The sequence below is a fragment of the Chenopodium album genome, chromosome 14 (assembly GCF_948465745.1).
Source record: "Chenopodium album chromosome 14, dcCheAlbu1.1, whole genome shotgun sequence".
In the NCBI taxonomy this organism is placed as follows: domain Eukaryota; kingdom Viridiplantae; phylum Streptophyta; class Magnoliopsida; order Caryophyllales; family Amaranthaceae; genus Chenopodium; species Chenopodium album.
In genome coordinates this window covers 4,680,261-4,699,700 of record NC_137847.1, presented here as the reverse complement: position 1 = coordinate 4,699,700, position 19,440 = coordinate 4,680,261, and the positions used below count along the sequence as shown (strand labels likewise).

The 19,440-nt window shown below is 35.6% G+C and overlaps 2 protein-coding genes across 2 annotated transcripts; both read left to right on the top strand.

The window, feature by feature from the left end:
- The first annotated feature begins 9,661 nt into the window (after positions 1 to 9,661).
- On the top strand, positions 9,662 to 16,321 carry LOC145578654 (derlin-1-like). The gene is made up of 7 exons (XM_081635949.1): positions 9,662 to 9,867; positions 12,022 to 12,157; positions 12,781 to 12,854; positions 13,241 to 13,334; positions 14,691 to 14,819; positions 14,928 to 15,088; positions 15,888 to 16,321. Exons 1-7 carry the CDS (start codon positions 9,851 to 9,853, stop codon positions 16,027 to 16,029), a joined length of 753 nt encoding a protein of 250 aa, XP_081492075.1. The 5' UTR covers positions 9,662 to 9,850; the 3' UTR covers positions 16,030 to 16,321.
- A 1,091-nt stretch (positions 16,322 to 17,412) lies between these two features.
- On the top strand, positions 17,413 to 19,211 carry LOC145578652 (class V chitinase-like). The gene is made up of 2 exons (XM_081635948.1): positions 17,413 to 18,513; positions 19,044 to 19,211. Exons 1-2 carry the CDS (start codon positions 17,442 to 17,444, stop codon positions 19,064 to 19,066), a joined length of 1,095 nt encoding a protein of 364 aa, XP_081492074.1. The 5' UTR covers positions 17,413 to 17,441; the 3' UTR covers positions 19,067 to 19,211.
- Positions 19,212 to 19,440: the final 229 nt, after the last annotated feature.

Sequence of the window (19,440 nt, the reverse complement as noted above, 5' to 3'; positions counted from 1 at the left end):
ATGTAAAATTTATAAGAGAATAAGAGATTAAGAAATATTAAGAGATTATAATTTATAAATTATAATATATGAGAATAATGAGATTATGAGAATAAGAGAGTAAGAGAATGAGATGAGAAGTTGAGTTGTGGAAAGAATTGGAAGTTTAGGGTGGTATTTATAGGTGAAAATATAGCCGTTTATAGCCGTTTATGGCCGTTTATGGCCGTTGGAGGGAAAACACAACCAGCCTTATAGCCGTTAGCCCGCGGGCCGTGCCTGCGGGCCGTGCCTGCGGGCCGTGCCTGCGGGCCGTGCCTGCGGGCCGTGCCTGCGGGCCGTGCCTGCGGGCTATTGGCCGGGCTCGTGCCGTGCCGGGCTGTTTTTTGGTTTTTTTTAACCGCAGCCCGCACGAGGCACGAGGGGCGTGCCATCGTGCCGGGCCGGGCCTGCCGGCGGGCCGTGCCGTGCCGGGCCATCCTCGTGCCGTGCCCGGGCCGCCCGCGTGCTGACCCGGCCCACGCCCAGCTTTAATTGAACCCAAGATTGTTTATATACTCTATTACCTTAAAATTAAGTTTGGACCGGCTATAGCTAGATAGCATTTGGTCATTCAAATTCCCAATTGAGTTTGATTTGGTTTTTCTATAGGGAACACATACATTTGCTATTCACTTTAATGTCAATTTAAATCGGGTCATTGAAGATCCATTGATAACAAGTTGTTTTATTAATTGAAACTACCCATATTAATTATGCATAAGTTTGGTTCACGTGGATCAATTTCATTTCTAGGTCAAAATTGGGTAACTTTAGATATAATTTGGAATTGTTTTTAATCAGGAATGAGATAGATTTGTTATTACCAACACTTACTACTTATCAATATGAGTAAATTTATCTACTTTTTACCTATCTTGTAAATTTCAACAATGTTTTCAATAATATAATCGTGTAAGTATATAGTATACACATCAGTATCTATATTGATTATATGGACAAAATTTAAATCCTATTGTATAGCTAGTTAATTAGTTATCAATTATGAAAACAGCTATTTTTGTTATAAAAATTGAATTAGCTTAATTATGTAATTGAAAACGTCAAGATAAGAGATATAGTTAAGTCCTACAATCTTTGTAGCTGTCTAATTGCCTCCATCACCATATACATAACCAATGCCACTTGAGACTCGACCACCTCAGCAAGGTTGTCGCATCATATAGCTGGATCATGGAATGTCAGCCTGGAGACTGAGACATTGTGATAAGGATGAATGTCTAAGGGTGATGAAATTTCCAGAAAAGAGAGAATAAGATGGGAATTACAGAAGAAGAACAGAATGAGAAGAAGATACAGAGAATCTAGAGAGAGAAGGAGAGATACAGAGAGAGAGATAGGATAAGGATTGTAATTGATTTCTTCCTGATACAATTACAGCTAATAATTGCCTTAAGTAGCAATTAACAAACTCATTACAGCCACAAGCTTAAAACAGAAAGATTCCCTCACATAACAAACTGCAAAACGACAAAAAATAAGAAATAATAGAAATTCCCGCCAAAACTGAAATGTAACTAATATCACCTATATCATACCCTCCCCCTTTAAAAACTGACTTGCCCTCAAGTCATATTCTGAGCAAAACCAGGATACTGAGCAACAAAATCAGCAGCAGAAACCCAAGAAGTTTCATGAGCAGGCTTGTCTTGCCATTGAACCAACAATTGCTTCTCATTTTGTCCTGCAACATGCTTCACACGTTGATCCAGAATTGCCAAAGGAATGAGAGGCTACAGAGCTGGAACTTCATCCAAGGGAGGAATAATAGCCACAACAGGTAAATTGCCAGAAAAAATTTTCAGCTGAGATACATGAAAAGTATAATGAATTTTGGCAGAACTTGGCAATTTCAGTTTGTATGCTACTTTACCAATGCAAGCAGTAACTTGAAAAGGACCAAAGTAACGAGCAGCTAACTTGCTGTTGGCTCTGTACTGAACTGACTGCTGCTTGTAATGCTGTAATTTCAACCAAACCCAATCCCCTACAGCAAAACTTCTTTCAGATCTTTTCTTGTCTGCCTTCATTCTTTGCTGAGCTTTAGCTAAGTTTGTTTTCAATACAACCAGCATTTCTTCTCTCTTTTGCATACTCCTGTCTACAATTGCATTACTTGATTCCCCTGGCAAATAAGGAAGATGAAGTGGTGGTGCCTGGTTGTAAACCACTTCATAAGGAGTCATTTGAGCAGCACTTTGAAAGTGAGTGTTGTACCACCACTCTGCCAAAGGAAGGTACTTACACCAATCCTTGGGTCTGTCACTGGTGACACACCTCAAATAAGCTTCCAAGCATCTATTGACCACCTCTGTCTGGCCATCAGTCTCAGGATGATAGGCAGTTGACAGAAGAAATTCTGCACCATGCAAAGAGAACAAACCTTTCCAAAATTGGCTAAGAAATATAGGGTCCCTGTCACTCATTATGCTTCTTGGCCAGCCATGCAATTTGAAGACATAGTCTAAATAAACCTGAGCCACCTCAATAGCAGTGTAAGGATGCTTTAAAGCCATAAAGTGAGCATATTTACTCAGTCTATCCACAACCACAAAAATAACATTTTTGCCCATAGATAGAGGTAAGCCAGAGATAAAGTCCATAGAAATGTCAGTCCAAACATTCTCAGGGATAGGCAAGGGCTGTAAAGCACCAGGTTTAGCAGAGGTATCATACTTAGAATCCTGACATACAACACATTTCCTTACAAATTGGCTCACCTCTTTCATCATCCCTCTCCAATAAAAGATGCCTTGCATCCTTTTTCCTGTATGATCCCTCCCTGAGTGACCAGCTTCCAAAGAAGCATGCTGCCAATTGATCAATTTCTTTCTCAAATTATCATCTGGACCCACCACAATTCTACCATGTCTCCTCAAAATTCCATCCTGCAGACTGAAACCTTGAACCACCTCATTGTTGTTTCAACTTGTGAACAATAGCAGCAGTATTATCATCAAGTGCATAACTAGCTCTAATTTGCTGAGCTAAATTTGATTCAATCACAGTAAGAGCCGTTAACAGAATCTCAGAACCATTAACCCTAGACAAGGCATCAGCTGCTGTATTTTTCTTGCCAGACTTGTATTGTATCTCATAGTTAAATCCCATTAACTTAGACAACCAGAACTGCTGAAAGGGAGTTGAAATTTTTTGTTGCAAAAGCCATTTCAAGCTTTTTTGATAAGTTCTGACTACAAAATGGGATCCTAAAAGATATTGTTCCCATTTTTGTACTGCAAACACCATGGCAAGTAGCTCCTTCTCATAGACTGACAGTTTTTGCCATTTAGGACCCAAAGATCTACTAATAAATGCAATAGGGTGCTCATCTTGCATCAAAACTGCTCCAATTCCAGTCTTAGAAGCATCAGTCTCCACTACAAATTTTTTTGAAAAATCTGGGAGAGCTAAAACTGGTGCACTCACCAGAGCAGATTTCAGCTGTTCAAATGCACTTTGAGCACTCAAATGCTCCCTTTTTAAGGAGATTGGTGAGGGGTTTGCTAATAACAGCATATCCCTTAACAAACTTTCTATAATAGCCTGCCAACCCAAGAAAACCTCTGAGATCCTTGACAGAAACAGGACAAGGCCAAGAACTCACTGCACTGATTTTATTAGGGTCAGTTTCTACCCCTTTTCCAGAGATAAAATGTCCCAAGTATTCCACCTTCCTAGTAACAAAAGAACACTTACTCAACTTAACATAAAGAGAATGTTGAGCCATGATAGAAAAAACTACAGCAAAGTGTTTCCAGTGATCATCTAAAGACTTGCTGTAAATTAATATGTCATCAAAAAAGACCAGCACACACTTCCTTAAAAGAGGATGAAAAACAGAATTCATCCAACTTTGGAAAGAGGAAGGAGCATTAGTCAACCCAAAGGGCATGACTAAGAATTCATAATGCCCTTGATGAGTTTTAAATGCTGTCTTGAACACATCATTTGGATGAATTCTGAGCTGATGGTATCCAACTCTCCAATCAAGCTTACTGAACACAGTTGCCCCTGCAAGTTTATCTATAAGCTCTTCCAAGACAGGTATAGGGAACTTGTTCTTTACAGTCTTCTTGTTCAGCTCCCTGTAATCCACACATAACCTCTAAGAACCATCTTTCTTGCCCACCAAAACAACTGGAGAAGCTAAAGGGCTAGTACTATTCTGGACTATGCCCCTATCTAACATTTCCTGAACCAATTGCTCAATGATATCCTTTTGCTTGGGTGGATATCTATAAGGCCTGATATTCACTGCTGTGCTGCCCCCCTCAAGAGTGATTCTGTGATCAAAGATGCCCCTGCTTGGAGGTAATCCAGTTGGTTCCTCAAAGAGTACATCAAACTTCTCCTTGAGTGCCTGTAACTCCTCAAACTCTTGCTCATTTTCTGTCAGTTGTATCAAACAGGAAGGAATGGGTGAGAAACCCAAATCAGTGACCTGTAACATACAAATATGAGCAGCACCAGTCATCATTTTAAGTGCTGGACCCTCCTTAACCACCTTAAGCTTCTGAGTAGACAATCCTTTAATTTCCATTTGACCTTGGGCAGTCTCAAATCTCATAATCAAATGTTTGAAATCCCAAGAAATGGACCCCAGAGTGCTCAGCCATTGAACTCCCAGATTCATGTCACAACTGCCCAAAGGAATGAGCATGACATTTGAGGTGAAAGAATGTTTCCCTATTTTCCATGTAAAATCCTTGCAGACTGACTAACACAGCAAGTGATTTCCATCTACAACTAAGATAGATTGACCTGAAATTTGTTCTATCTTACACCCCAACTGCTTAGCCAAGTGCACATCCAAGAAATTATGTGTACTGCCAGAATCCACCAGAGTATGCAAAATGGTATTACCTACAGTTGCCTGAATTCTCATATTGTTATAATTCTAGCTGCCTGATAAAGTACACCAAGATATCCTAGGGTCCAAAGTGAGCACATCCATCTGATCCTCTAGCTCAACCACTGCTGCATCAACCTCATCCAACCCCGGAACCTCAACTGTAAATAGCTGTGGCTCCTTGAATGGGCACTTATGATTTCTATCATAAGGTGCATCACAAAAATAACATAGACCTTTTGCAATTTTCACAGCTCTAACATTTGCAGGAACATATTTGTGAGCTTGAAAAGGTTTAGTAGCTGGTTTGTGTGGTTGGGAAGGTTTCAAAGGTGGGGTAGGCAACAAGGGTGGTAGATTTTGGGTGAAAGAAGGGGCTGAGTTTGTTTTGTGGAGTAAGGGTGGTCTGTGTGTTTTCTGGGTGGTGAGATTAATGGTTTCATCTTGTAAACGGGCATATTCAATTGCAGCAGCAATATTCTGGGGTTTAAACGCCCTTACAAAGGGTCTTAGACTAGGTTTCAACCCCCCAATGAAACTATCTAACACATATTTTTCAGGCAAAACATAGCTATTCTGCAGCATAATAGATCTCAAATTTTCGAATTCATCAACATATGATTCAATGCTGTCAGTCTGTTGCAACTTATTAAACTCTTCTACCACATTTAAACCCTTTTCATCCTTAAATCTACTAGACACATCAATAACAAAATCATTCCAATCTACCACAGCACGGTTAGCTAGATAGCTAGATACCCAGTTCTCTGCCTTATCAACCATATTCAATGAAGCTAGATCAACTTTCTGATCATCAGGGATTTTGCACAACACGAAATACTTACAACATTTTTTAATCCAAATTCTAGGATTACTACCATCAAACTTAGGGAAATCAAGTTTAGGTGTATACCCCAATTTAGGTGACTTAGCACGATCATCAGAAGCAGAGAATCTGTTGTCATGATTAGCTGCCATGCTGTCCTGGAGCTTCTGCATCATTGACATGATCTCTTGGTACTGCTGAGTAGCAGCAGCAGACTGAGTTTCTACTGCAGCAAACCGTTTCTCCAATGTAGCAAGCTGAGCTTCCATCTTAGTTACTCGAGTTGTCAAGGTAGGTGCCAGAATGGAGTAAGAGCAGCGGGTTGCTCTGATACCACTGATAAGGATGAATGTCTAAGGGTGATGAAATTTCCAGAAAAGAGAGAATAAGATGGGAATTACAGAAGAAGAACAGAATGAGAAGAAGATACAGAGAATCTAGAGAGAGAAGGAGAGATACAGAGAGAGAGATAGGATAAGGATTGTAATTGATTCTTCCTGATACAATTACAGCTAATAATTGCCTTAAGTAGCAATTAACAAACTCATTACAGCCACAAGCTTAAAACAGAAAGATTCCCTCACATAACAAACTGCAAAACGACAAAAAATAAGAAATAACAGAAATTCCCGCCAAAACTGAAATGTAACTAATATCACCTATATCACATTGGGCTATTGGGCCCCATTTGTTTTCACCAAATTTTGTCCTAGGCCCGGCCCGTGGGCTCCATTTAGCTGGGCCCACTTTGGACCACCCAAAAAAAAAAAAAAAAAAACTTATTACATGAAAATTAGCCTGGCACCGCTTTTTATGATAAAGCCAAACCAACAACTCAACAAGAGTGAATGAAGAAAACTACTGTAATTAAGCTAATCAAACCAACATTTTAACCTAAAATTATATATCATAATTGTAATAAATGATTAACCAATTTACCAAGCCTTTGTTATGACTGTCCTGATTTTTTTCTTTCTAAGTTTGTCAAATCAAATTAATTTGTTAGTATAATGGGATATAGTCTCATAAAATACTCTTAACAAAAGAAATGTAATGTATTACATCATTACTCTCTTCCTCGTATATATTATTACCTATGATGAAATATTTTGTTGATTATTAATTTATTATACATACCTTCGTGTGTACTGTACTGATCAGTGATACTCAATTAGCTAACTTAAACCCACTTGTACATAATATATAGTACAAAGTTATGGAACTACTCAATTTAATTTATACTATAGTATCGTACTTTGATTTTGAAGATAATTCTTTTTTTAATGAATAAGATACTTTTTCAAATAGTATTTCACATAATTGTAAAATTGTCAAAAGTTTTATCATTTCAAATTTTCAATAATACTCTTGTATGCATTTTATAAATCTTTGTAACAATAATGATCTATAAATAATCTTTTTAAGGAAAATAATATATACAACATTTAGACATGTGCATGACTTCATAAGGAAGCAAAAGTAAATGTACCAAGTAAAATCAAATACTTCATATTGATTATATTTCATATTAAGACAAACATTTAAAATAATGAGTGTACAATAAATATATTATACATTCGTTGTAAAGTTTTTCTAAAATAATCCAATAAATATATACAAAGTTTTTTGTCATATAAATTAAAGCATAATTTTAACATAAATTTTAAAATTATTCCAATTTAAAATTGTATTTACAAGATTAAGATTAAGGAATTCTATCTAATACAATTTGATTAATAACCATGATTGAATAAATTTTCAAAATAATAATGCAAAAGTCTTGATGTTCCCCAAATCGAGGAAAGCATTACCACATACTTGTATATTGCTTTCTTCTTAGTCATCCAAGACTTATGGGCTAATTATTTTCTATTTGTGGGGGCATTTGACTTAAGGTGAACTATCATATATGATGTGTGGATGATATCATAGATGATGTAAAAAAGTAGATCGAGTTTAAACCATGAAAATATTTTATGGAAAATTTTTTTGAAGTCAATGGTTAAAATCGAAGTCAATGGATGATATCATAGACTAAGATTACTCCACACCAAAGTAAATTGTACGTCTTGACGTTCTGTATATTCATCATGCATGCTTTGTTCAACTCTCATGAATATATGCCCTACAACCTAAAAAAAAAAGGTTTTTTTTTTATTTTTTTTGGAGAAGAGTTGTATTTGTGACACTGACATGATATATGTAACATTCTCCTAACTTGAATTTAAAGTCAATATTAAAAAGTTTGACCACAAAAATATAAAATAAAAAGATCATTTTTGTGACAGATGGTTGTGTATTATCTATTTATCTTTGCTAGCTTATTTAATTATTTGATCTTGTTAAACTTGAAATAAATAGAAATAAGACAAGGAAAACAAACCTTAACTATTTTATGATCAATAATTTCTTTTGTTTGCATAGATAGATAGAGAAAGAGAGAGCCAAAAAGAATAAATGATGCAAAGTCTAGTTCATAGAGGCGTATGCACCATGCATGGTACATACATTTCATTAAAAAAAGAAGTGAAATGAACATATAGTTACAATGAACAGAACATATTATTAAAATGTAATGAACATATATATCTGGAGTGAAAAGAACATACTATTAAAACGTAATGACCATATACCTAGTAGAGTGAAAAGAACATTATGTTAAATAATGTTTTTTATCTCCATGTTCTTTGATTGTCTGTATAATGTGATTTTATTTGTGACATAATGCTCATAGTTTATTTTGAAATGTTATTTGAATTTTGTTTTTAAATTATGGTGATTGAATAAAAATAATGTTCATTACGTTATATCATCTTGTTCTTTATTAATATTACATATGTTCTTTATATATACAAAAGAACATAAAGTTGGATATTCTTTATAAAATAGCTATATGTTCTTTATAAAAACAGCTATATGTTCATTACAAAACAATTATATATTCATTATGCCTTTTTTTTTTTAAATAAATAAAAGTTCGTATGCACCAAACATGGTGCATACACCTTCAGGAATAAAATTTCATAAATGATGTATGTAGACAGCTAGAAGGAGTACATCCTCATCATGCCGGCCTCATTGGGTATATGTTTAAAATCAACCCTGCCCACTACTTGGATATCCATAACAGCCTAAGTCCCACTTCCCCGCTCCACCATCCACTTAATCCCTATTTTAGACATGACTCAAAGTTCTTGTATGAATTGTATCTATTCAACAAATTTTTATGCAAATAAAAAAAAAAGGGTATAAACTACCAAATAACACATTTTGAGTATTATACAAGTATATGCATATGAAGAAACTACATTTTTTTTTTTGACGGGAAGAAACTATAGCTTAAAATAAAATGCTTGTACCTTTTGTGCATTTGAAAATCTTCGACAAATCACAAAATATAGTTTTCCTCAAATCTCCCACAAGTTCTCTAAAATTCAATTAAAGCTAAAGTTCAATGTTAGACTTAGTAATTTTAAACTTAAGTAGGTATGAAAAGTTAGAGGCATATGTTATAGAATATTCAAAAGTATTTTTTTAAAAGTAGGTATGCGTGAGGCGAAGCGATGATGAAGGTGGAACAAAATAGATTTGGAGTGGATAAGCGGATTCAACATAAAATCCGCCCTGCCCCATCATTTATGACATGTATAATTTTCATTGCCATCTTTATCCCACCATCTACCAAATCTAGACCTATCTCGGTATCTCCACCCCATTAAGGCACAAATGGGACGGATCTTCCATTTACCCACTCCACTCTCATCCCTAAAAGATGGTAGCTTTTTATTTTCTTAAGAAACATTGTTACTTTGTTAGGCCCATTTGAAGCCCACAATATGAGGCTTTTAAACCTGAAAAGGCCCAATTTATTGACCCACAAAAATCGCAAATCCAGCCCAATACAACGTGGTCAATACTCAATGCGTTAACAAACAAAATGCGTCAACAAAGTCTTTCATTGCGAAGTTTCTGGGTTATGATTAAACCAAAATTCTGTATTTCCTGCATTCAATTTCTTCTTTGTTAAGCACAATTTCTTTCTGAACTTACTTCGGATACAATTTAGAAGTTTTCCGAATCTGGGGTTTTGCTCAATTTGACAAATTTTCAACTCATTTGGTGGGTCATCATCAATGTCTTCTCCTCAAGAGTACACCCTTTTTCTCTTTCTTCATTTTAATTCGTAATTTTATTTGGTATTGAATTGTGTTTTTGATTTATGGGGGTGTTTGTTGATTGATTTTGATTTCTGGGTTACCTTGATTTGGGCTAGAATGTTTGATTTGAGTAGATTTTTGTGTTGAAATGTTGAATTTGGGGCATGAAATTGAATGCAATTAAAGTTACTTTTTAATGCGGTTGAATTGCAATTGATGTTATATTAAATGTGACTGAATCACGTTCTACTAAGAGTTTTTTGGTTCTCCTTTTTGTTCGGTTTAGTTGTCACATTACTAGTTCATGTTTCGTTATCAACGATTCAATGTGACTATTAATTCTATGGTTGTGATCAGTTGTAATTATAATTCCGAGATACTGAAAGAAATTAGTTAAATTGGAATTTATTTGGTGTTGAAGTGATTTCTATGGTTGTGATCAGTTGTATCTTCTTTTCTTGATTGAATTCTTTGAGCTTCGAAAGTCTTACTGGCTTACTGCTGCTGCCAGTATCGTAGTATGAGCATCAAGATTGCCCCAGCTTGCGTCGTTGGTTTATACACTTGAAAATTGACATAGTTGTGTTAGGAGGCTTTTGGACGAGCTTTAATCAAACAGGATGAAGTAGTTAATTTCACTTGTACATTAGTTTGGTTCATCGGAGAATTTTAGTTTCTCCACCTTAGAAAAAGATGCCATTCTAGTTACTCTAGACCGTCATAAATAGAATCAACCTTTTATTAATAACGTTTGTTTATGATCGTGCTCTCCATGATACCCTTACCTCCAACTTAGTGTAAAGCTTTGATGATGACTTATCGAATGCAAGTTGAAGATATTTATGAAGATGTTATACACCTTTTGAGGTTCAACCTACCGTATGAGTTTTCTTGAAGGTGTACAAAAAAATTCTTTTAATGAAATTGTTGGATTTGATCAGCAATTGGAGTGTTTGTCAGTTATAGTTGCATTGCTGAGTCTAGTAGATGGAGCATCAGTCTGGTATTACTCTGGATTGGTCTGCAGTTAAAAACTAACCTCTAGGCTCTAGTAATGGCGGTTTAAGAATTTTTTTGCCAAGAGACCCTTATCAATTCAATTATAAGCCCTCGAAATAATTTAGTTGTGGTCTTTTGTCTAAAATAAACGACGATGGAACCTGAAGCAAACAAATAATTTTTTTTGTTATATACTCCGTAGTGAGACAAAGTCAGAAAGCGGAATGTGGTTATTGAACACTCTGTACACGGTTACCACTTCTATGATATATTGATATTTGATCCTTCATCAAAAGGTTTTCCTGCTAAAGTTTGAAGGGTCAAGTAAAAATTTAGGGAGTATTTTTATCCTCTATCTTCTTAAATTTCTCTTGATGTGATTTTTGTAAGCTATATCATATTGACATGAGTTCATGACATGATTTGAGTACTTCACATTTGATAACTGTCAATTTGTCTTACTTAAAGGTTAATCGATTGGGATTGGTCAAATAAGACTCCTAATGGCTTATTGGTTCATACAGTAAGTGTTTATTATAAAGAATCTTATTCTTAATACTTGGTTATTCTTAATACTTGGAAAAGTTTCAACTATTAGGAACATGAACACCATCTACCATAAACATTGTAGAAAAATTTTATTTGAATACTTGAGTTTTGCAGACTGCAGAGTCTTGGCAGTAACAGACTAAAGTAATGGTGGTTGTTGTGCTAGTCTTTATGTTTAACTGAAAATAGTAGTTACTTTCTTTTTTTTTTTTTTGGCTGTGTATGGTTTGTCCCCCTCCCCTCCCCCCAAAGTTAGCTTTGCACAACTTTTTGTTAAAGATTACTTGTATTTTGTTTAACACTTCTGAGCACAGTGATTTCTTTTAAGCTTAACTTCTCCATGAAAAGTTGAAAATTAACCAGATTGATAACTCTTCAGATTGCTTACTGAGCTTTTTGTTTGAATATAAGATTGCTTTGTGGTTATGTACAAATCTTTGCATGAATATATATTTTTAGAGCCTATCTTTTTTTTCTTATAGTTGTAGACTTACTCCTTGCCAGCATTTAGTTTTGTCATCATTCTGCTGTTAGGCAAGTTTATAACCTGTTATAATTATTTTTGTCCTCTAAACATTACTCTTTAATGTTCATTTCAGGTGGTATAATTCACTCCCTCCAATAACCAAGGGTTACGGGACCCTGTGTCTTTTGTTTACCACAGCATATCAACTAGGTGCTCTCAATCCTAACTATATTGCATTGCTGTATGGAAGGGTTTTCAAGAATTTTGAGGTAGATTTCACTCATTTCACATTTCGTCAGTCGCATCCTGTGCTTTTTTATAGCATGCAAATCTTTATTGATCACTAACATAGTACTCCCTCCGTTTCATATTGTTCTTCTCACTTAGAATCTTTTTGTGAGACAAAATTGGTCAAAGTGGTAAGAATAATATGAAGGTGAGGGTTTAACAGCTATTCAATTCTGCATCGTGTTTCATAAGCATTGCAAAATTGCCTTGCGCCCCCCCCCCCCCCCCCCCCCCCCCAGCATAAGTTGTTGCTCCTGACTCATCTTATCTCTTTTTTATTTTAACCTCAAGTATAAAATTTTAAACATTCACAAGAAGTTGTGGCACCTGTGAAAGGGGTTGAAAGTTTTGAGACTACATGTTGAATTACTGGGTTGATGTGGGGTTTTTTGTATCTAAATGGGGATGAGATGGGCTTGGTAGGGCGGTCCTAGTTTCGGATGGCTAAAAGAGGCTTGTAGGTGTGGACACTTTTAGATAATTGATAAGTAAGCATACTGGCAGATTTGATTTCTTTAGTCATTGGCTCCTTCATGCTTCATTTCTTGTTGGCCGTACCTGATTGTTAGCTATTGCTTCTTTAACGATCATACATTGTAACCAGGTGTGGCGGCTCTTTACCAACTTCTTTTTCCTTGGTGGGTTTTCTATCAACTTTGGAATTCGCTTGCTAATGATGTAAGTAGAATGGCTTGTTATAAATTGAAGCAGAGTTACTGTATTTTGCCCATCTTTTTTTCCTCCATTTCGACCTTGTTTTGGGCTGGGGGTCTTGTTAGTGATTAAATGTTACCACAAAGCATGGAAAAGGGAAACTCTGTTTGGTGTTAGTTTTGATTTTATATGCCATTTTTCTGATCTTTTTTTTTTTAATTTTTTATTTTATTTATTCATTTATTTATTTTTTAATTTTTTTTTTTAATCTTTGACCAACTAATAGCGAGACAATAGCTGAGAAAAAAATGTCCTGTAACTTATTTTCCTCTGCTAAATAAACTTCATATTCACTCGCCTTTAAAAGTTAAAAAAGGCTTGGTTTTTAATTTTTAAATTTTGTGTAACAGAGCAAGATATGGAGTTCAATTGGAGCAGGGACCTTTTCAGAGGCGTACAGCAGACTTCTTGTGGATGATGATATTTGGAGCTTTAAGTTTGTTGGTAAAAGAGTACTTGCATGTTTCAATTTTCTGTTTTGTTGGAATATCTTGTTTTCATTAAAAAGTTGGTGTACCAAGGGTTAATGATTTTATGTGATAGATTACTCCCATATGTCATAGTGTTGCAGGGTTTGTCCTTCTGAATCACAGAGAGGGCTTGTCCTTGTGAATTTTAGAGAACTATCTATCTAAAAATATAGAAAGTTGAGTTGCTGAAGTTGATGTATAATAAAATAAGCATAACACATCAACAAAAAAATAATAATTAGAAATTAAGGTTTTTAGGCTAGTGCAGTGCGTAACCAACTATTAGGTAGTACTCTGGAACCATGTGTTTGGGTTCTGGACTTCTGGTACATGAAATTAACGACCTGAAGCCACGAAATTAATAGCATATATACTTAATAATCTGGTGTTTTTTTTTATTTTTATTTTTATTTTTTATTCTGCATACTTTGCACACAAGGGGGAAAGCTTGAATGTGTTATTTTATGGCTAATGGATTTTTCATATAATTGAACGTGAATTGAGCTAGCTGATTTCTTTCTCTTCACCTCATAAGATGCGTTTCTTGCAACAGTTTTCTTGAACTGTTGTTATTTTGATAACAGAAGATGTAACTGTTGTATAATTGATAAAAGAATTCGGTGTAGCCATACCCACATTAGATAGCATTCTTGCAATTTATGTTGCTGGAGCTTGTTGATTGACCTTCCAGCTACTCTTGTCAGTACTCTTTCTTAATGCTATTACATTTATAATTATGAGCCAAGAACTAATTTGACGATAAATGTTTTGTCTTTTTTGTCGTCAGTTTGTTTGGAGCAATTCATTATTTTACCTTCACTTTTAGTGTATTTTCGTTCTGTTACCTAAAGTTTGAAGATCTCATTCTACCATTTGACATTTCCCTCATCTGTTTTTCATGCTCTTGTGCTTAACAGCCATTAAGTCTAGTTAATTATGTCCTTTTTAAATTTTAATTGTTAATGTAAGTATAAAGATGATGCTTTTGTATTCTTTGGGGAGTTATTGATGTTGATTTTGTCTTTGTGCTAATATAGTTAGCAGAACTTAATACTTTTGTTGGGAGTGGATATTGAAGCTCAAAAATCAATGTATTGGGATGATAAGTACTCTCTTTATAATAAAGTAATTTACCAACAAATCTAGCAACAAAATTCTTGTTTCTTGGTATTATTTTCCACCTGCTTGCTGGTTACTTTGTCTTTTTTTTTTTGCTTATGTGTTGTTGTGGTTGCTAATTGTGTCCTTTTTGAGGTCTCATAGTCTCATACTTTTATATCAGGCTTTTGTTTTCACTGATTATCCCTTTTTTCATCTCTATGATTTCTAGGCATTATATGCCATCCCATTCTTTGAATTACCTTTCGGTGGAATATCACTTGTCTTCATGCTTCTCTATGTATGGAGTAGAGAATTTCCGACTGCCAATATCAACTTATACGGCCTTGTCACGCTAAAGGTAAGTAGAACATTTACTGGTCTTGCGCCCTTATTCTTGTTTTCTTCATGCTCACTGCTTCACAGGTGTAAATTATTTGCATGTATTGATATTTGTTTTGTCCCACAGGCATTTTACTTGCCTTGGGCGATGCTGGCATTAGATGTTATTTTTGGTTCTCCTATCTTTCCAGACCTTCTTGGAATTGTTGCTGGGCATCTGTATTATTTCTTGACTGTACTTCATCCTCTTGCTGGTGGAAAGATGATTCTGAAGACTCCTGCTTGGGTGTATCCTTTCTCTAAATCTTTCTAGGTTATAGATCATATTACATTTTGCATTCAGCTGAAATTTAGTCTTGGCTAGCAAGTTATGAAGGAGCAACTAGTCACACTTGATTTTTCATCTTTTGCATCTGGTTTGTGTAAATAGTTAGGTAGTTGATAACTTAGTGGTCTCAAGAGCGAATCCTTTGAACATATCCTTTCTGCATTGATCTGTCTCCTTTGCTGATATTTGCATCTTATTTGAATTGAGGTATTTGATCGTAAGGATGGAGGAGGAAGATTTTTATGGATGACTATATGGAATAATCACTTTTGGTTCATGTAGCCGACCCCATTTATAGGATTAAGGCTTTGATTGATGGATTGATAGTATACTACAGAATAATTGATACCATACTGCAGCTTTTTAATGTTTCAGCCATATAAGCATGCTCTGTAACCAATACTCATGCTTTTACACCAGTGTTTGCTTTGCTGGTTGCACCAGTTACATGATTATTGTTTTATTCTTTTATGCTAGCACTTTTGTGAGACAGGCTCATCGTGTCTCATAGCGGTACCTGTAGATTTAGAGATTGATAGTATCATCGGTTGTTAAAATAGGTGACATGTTTTGTGTAACATTTAGGTTTTCTTGGCTACTATTTATAAAAAGTTCAGGATTAACTTTTTTTACATATTTTGGTTTCTTTTTATGCAGTTTTAAGTGATGGATATAACATCTCTTGCATAATCATTGATTTCATGGTGAGATGGATTCACTTTTTTCAAAGGAAATTTCCTTAACTGCCTTTTATTACAGACGTAAGATAGTTGCAAGGTGGAGAATTGGAGCACCAGCACCCACCCGTCCAGTTGCAGGTGCTGGCAGCCGTGCTGCCCCAGCTCAGCCAGAGAGAGATACAGGTGTTTTCAGAGGAAGAGCTTATCGTCTCAGTGACTGAACACAGACCTGCAGGTATAATCCAATACAAAATGATACCGTTCGAACTCTTCGAAGCTTTTTCTTAGACGAGCAACAATGATTTTATTCGAAGTTTTTGGCAATCTAAAGCAAAATGGTTAATGTATCACTTTTAACATTCCTCGGAGGGAAATGAACATCATACATCAACTGCCTTAATTTTTAGGAAATGAACATAATCTAGTTCAGTTGGTTCAGCTAGTTGTTGATGGATGTATTTGAAATTATGGATTAGCAAATGAAAAAGTCTTCCTGCTCCTTTGTTGTTTTGATTTGTCATGCAATTATGGATTAGCTAATTAGCTAGTACTCCTATACTCTTATGTTCTTAATCAGATAATTATACAAGGTCATCTGATTCGAGCAAATCGATCATGTTTCAGGTGATTCTAGAGTTAGTTATTCTCTTAAAATTTTTTGAAACTCGGTCGATTTCAGTCTGAGATGATGATTGAAGCAGCAGTGACTTTGAAGATAGTAAGGTTTTGACGAGAGGTAACAGGATAAATAAAAAAAATAACAAAGAAAGTATACGGTGTTTCAGAAGTACGTATTAATGAGGAGTATAGGATTGATTATTTTGACTAGGTCATTAAAAGATTAAGCCGCCAATTACCTTAGGCTTGGGCAAAATCATTTTCTTGACTTTAAAATTAAAATATCAACCATTAAACGACAGCATAAAAAGTTGAAATGAAGCTGGATTATTGAAGTTAAAACCGGCTTTGAATCATGGATGACTAATTCCACGTTAACACGAGCCATGTTTACTAGTGCAAAGGTAATCTAAATAGTTTTATCAAATTATCATTTCTCAAACCGAACACAAAATTGTTGAAATAGGTTTGGCAAACTTGACTTTTCAAAAAGTAGGTACTTCCACTATTTTTTTTTTTTTTTTTCAAATGAATAATTTGATCAAGGAAAATGTGTTACTAAGGCATTATCATTATTTTTGTCACCTTAAAAGTTCACTAAGTAGTAAGTACACTAAGAAGACAAAAATCCTTTCAACCTTTACCCCTAGCTTTCCCCTCACCCTTAAAGTGTGTAACCGTTGACATGAGTCATGTTTACCCTTTTAGAATTCCGATTTGATAGAGTAGTTCTCCACATTGTCATTTCTCAACAAAAAACAAAGATGTTGAAATAAATTTGGCAAACTATGCTTCTCAATTAATGGACACGTGGTTTATGATATTGCTTGAAAAAATCTTGAATAATTGTGTAAGAATTGTCAAAGCCGCCTAATCATGTGGTTGAAAATTCACACCCAAGTATAGTTTGAGCACCAAAACTTGCTGTTACAAAATTATAAATCCTTCTTACTATTGATAGATTATTACTCCCAATTAAAGCATTTGTTTGATCTCAAAACATTATCAAATAATAATGGCTTCTCTTAAGAGTTTGATCATTTCCTACATTACCTTACTTTCTCTTTTCCATTTCGAGTTTTCGAATGCTAATGTTAAGGGTGGCTATTGGTCTCCTGACGATGGCCTCGAAGCCTCAGCCATCGATTCCACTCTTTTCACCCATCTCTTTTGCGCCTTTGCCAAACTTAACTTACAAACATACCAACTCACAATTCCTCCAGGATGCCAAACCTTCCCTCGAACAATCCGACAAAAGAACTCGGGGGTCAAGGCCCTCTTATCCATCGGTGGAGGGAGCGCAAAATCCTCTGATTACAACAACATGGCTAGCCAACCTAGTTCTCGAAAAGCCTTTATCGACTCCTCGATAAGCCTTGCTACGAGTAATGGTTACAACGGGCTAGACTTAGATTGGGAGCAACAGTCTAAGAAAGAAGAGATGGACAACATGGCAACCCTCTTAACCGAATGGAGGGCCGCAATAAAGGCTCAAGCTCCGAACTTGATCCTGACCGCGGCCCTTCGTTTCACACCTATAGCTAATTCAGTAGCTACATTCCCTGCCAAAGCTATTGCCGATAACCTAGACTGGGTGAATGTCATGGCTTACGACTTCTATGCATCCAGTTGGGTTCGGCCTCCTTATGTTACTCGTCCTCATGCCGCCCTCAATGATCCAACCGGCGCCATAGTGAGTGGAAGTAGTGGCATTGCTGCTTGGATCAATGCTGGTGTGCCGGCTAATAAACTCGTGTTGGGTGTACCCTTTTATGGGCGCGCTTGGCAACTGGTTGACCCAAATAACCATGGTATTTTGGCACCAGCAACTAATTTTAATGATACTTTGGTTCAGGGAGGTACGCCTACTTATAAGAAAATCAAGGATTTTATCAGTCAAAATGGTGCAACGGTTGTGTACAATTCTAGTTACGTTACCAATTATTGTTATTCCGGAACGACTTGGGTTGGTTATGATGATACACAGACCATTGCTACCAAGGTTGCTTATGCTAAGAGTAACGCCTTGAACGGGTATTTCGCTTGGAAAATTAACCAAGACTTTAATTGGGCTCTTTCTACACAAGGTATGTTCAATGTTTCTAGTTTTTATTAGTATGTTTAAGTGTCTAGTTTGGCTATGTTTTCTTGAATCAATAACAATCTGGATTCTGGAATTTTAAATCAGTAGAATTCGGTAACATTATTAGGCAAGCATTTAGCATGATTAGTTAGTAAATCTTAGGGCTTGTTCACATTTACTTAATTTCAGTTCAGTTCAGCTCAGCTCCAATCAGTTCGGTTCGGTTCAGTTCAGTTCAGATCAGCTCCTAATTTCCCTCTCTCATAATATATTCATTTCAGATCAGTTCAGTTTAATTCAGCTCTAATTAGTTCAGTTCAGTAAGTGTGAACAGACCCTTAGTTTAATAATTCGATTTATCTAAAAAAAATTAAGTCGAAAAGAACATGATCATACTTGACTGCATATATACGTGTAACTGTGTAAGAGTACATACATAAACATTGTATACATTTGGAAATCCATAACAAATTAACACCTCAAACAATGTTTTTTTTTGGACAAACAACCAACAATGTTATTTGAATATTGCAGCTTCACAGACATGGGGATCATAAACGTACGAGTGCCATAGCTAAAAGAGAACAAGCATGCATGGGAAAGAAGTTTAAATAAAATGTGCTCAATATTATGTTTTTATTTTTATTATAATAAGTGTGGTATAATAATTTCAATAAAATAAAAGATTTACGTTTACTTGTATCCACTATATTCTACTCTATCTGTTGTACTACATTACTACGTAAATCATCGGCTACACAACCATTGCCGTCTTGTCATCTCCAACTGAAACCACTCGACCGATCTCATCCACTTGAAAATTCGTGTAAAAGTTGGTAATTCTACTTTCTAATAGAGTCGTTAGTTCCGCAGCTCTGGAAGAAAATTCCATGATTCAAAAATAGATAGGCAGAGTTAACAGATAAGGCCG

What these genes read in the sequence shown, in the direction of transcription:
- LOC145578654 (XM_081635949.1), top strand. An exon ending in GGAATTCGCTTGCTAATGAT is followed by an intron (nt 12,855 to 13,240) that starts GTAAGTAGAATG and finishes TTTGTGTAACAG; the next exon opens with AGCAAGATATGGAGTTCAAT. An exon ending in ACGGCCTTGTCACGCTAAAG is followed by an intron (nt 14,820 to 14,927) that starts GTAAGTAGAACA and finishes TTTGTCCCACAG; the next exon opens with GCATTTTACTTGCCTTGGGC.
- LOC145578652 (XM_081635948.1), top strand. Translation starts at nt 17,442, where the DNA reads ATGGCTTCTCTTAAGAGTTTGATCATTTCCTACATTACCTTACTTTCT. An exon ending in TTGGGCTCTTTCTACACAAG is followed by an intron (nt 18,514 to 19,043) that starts GTATGTTCAATG and finishes TGAATATTGCAG; the next exon opens with CTTCACAGACATGGGGATCA.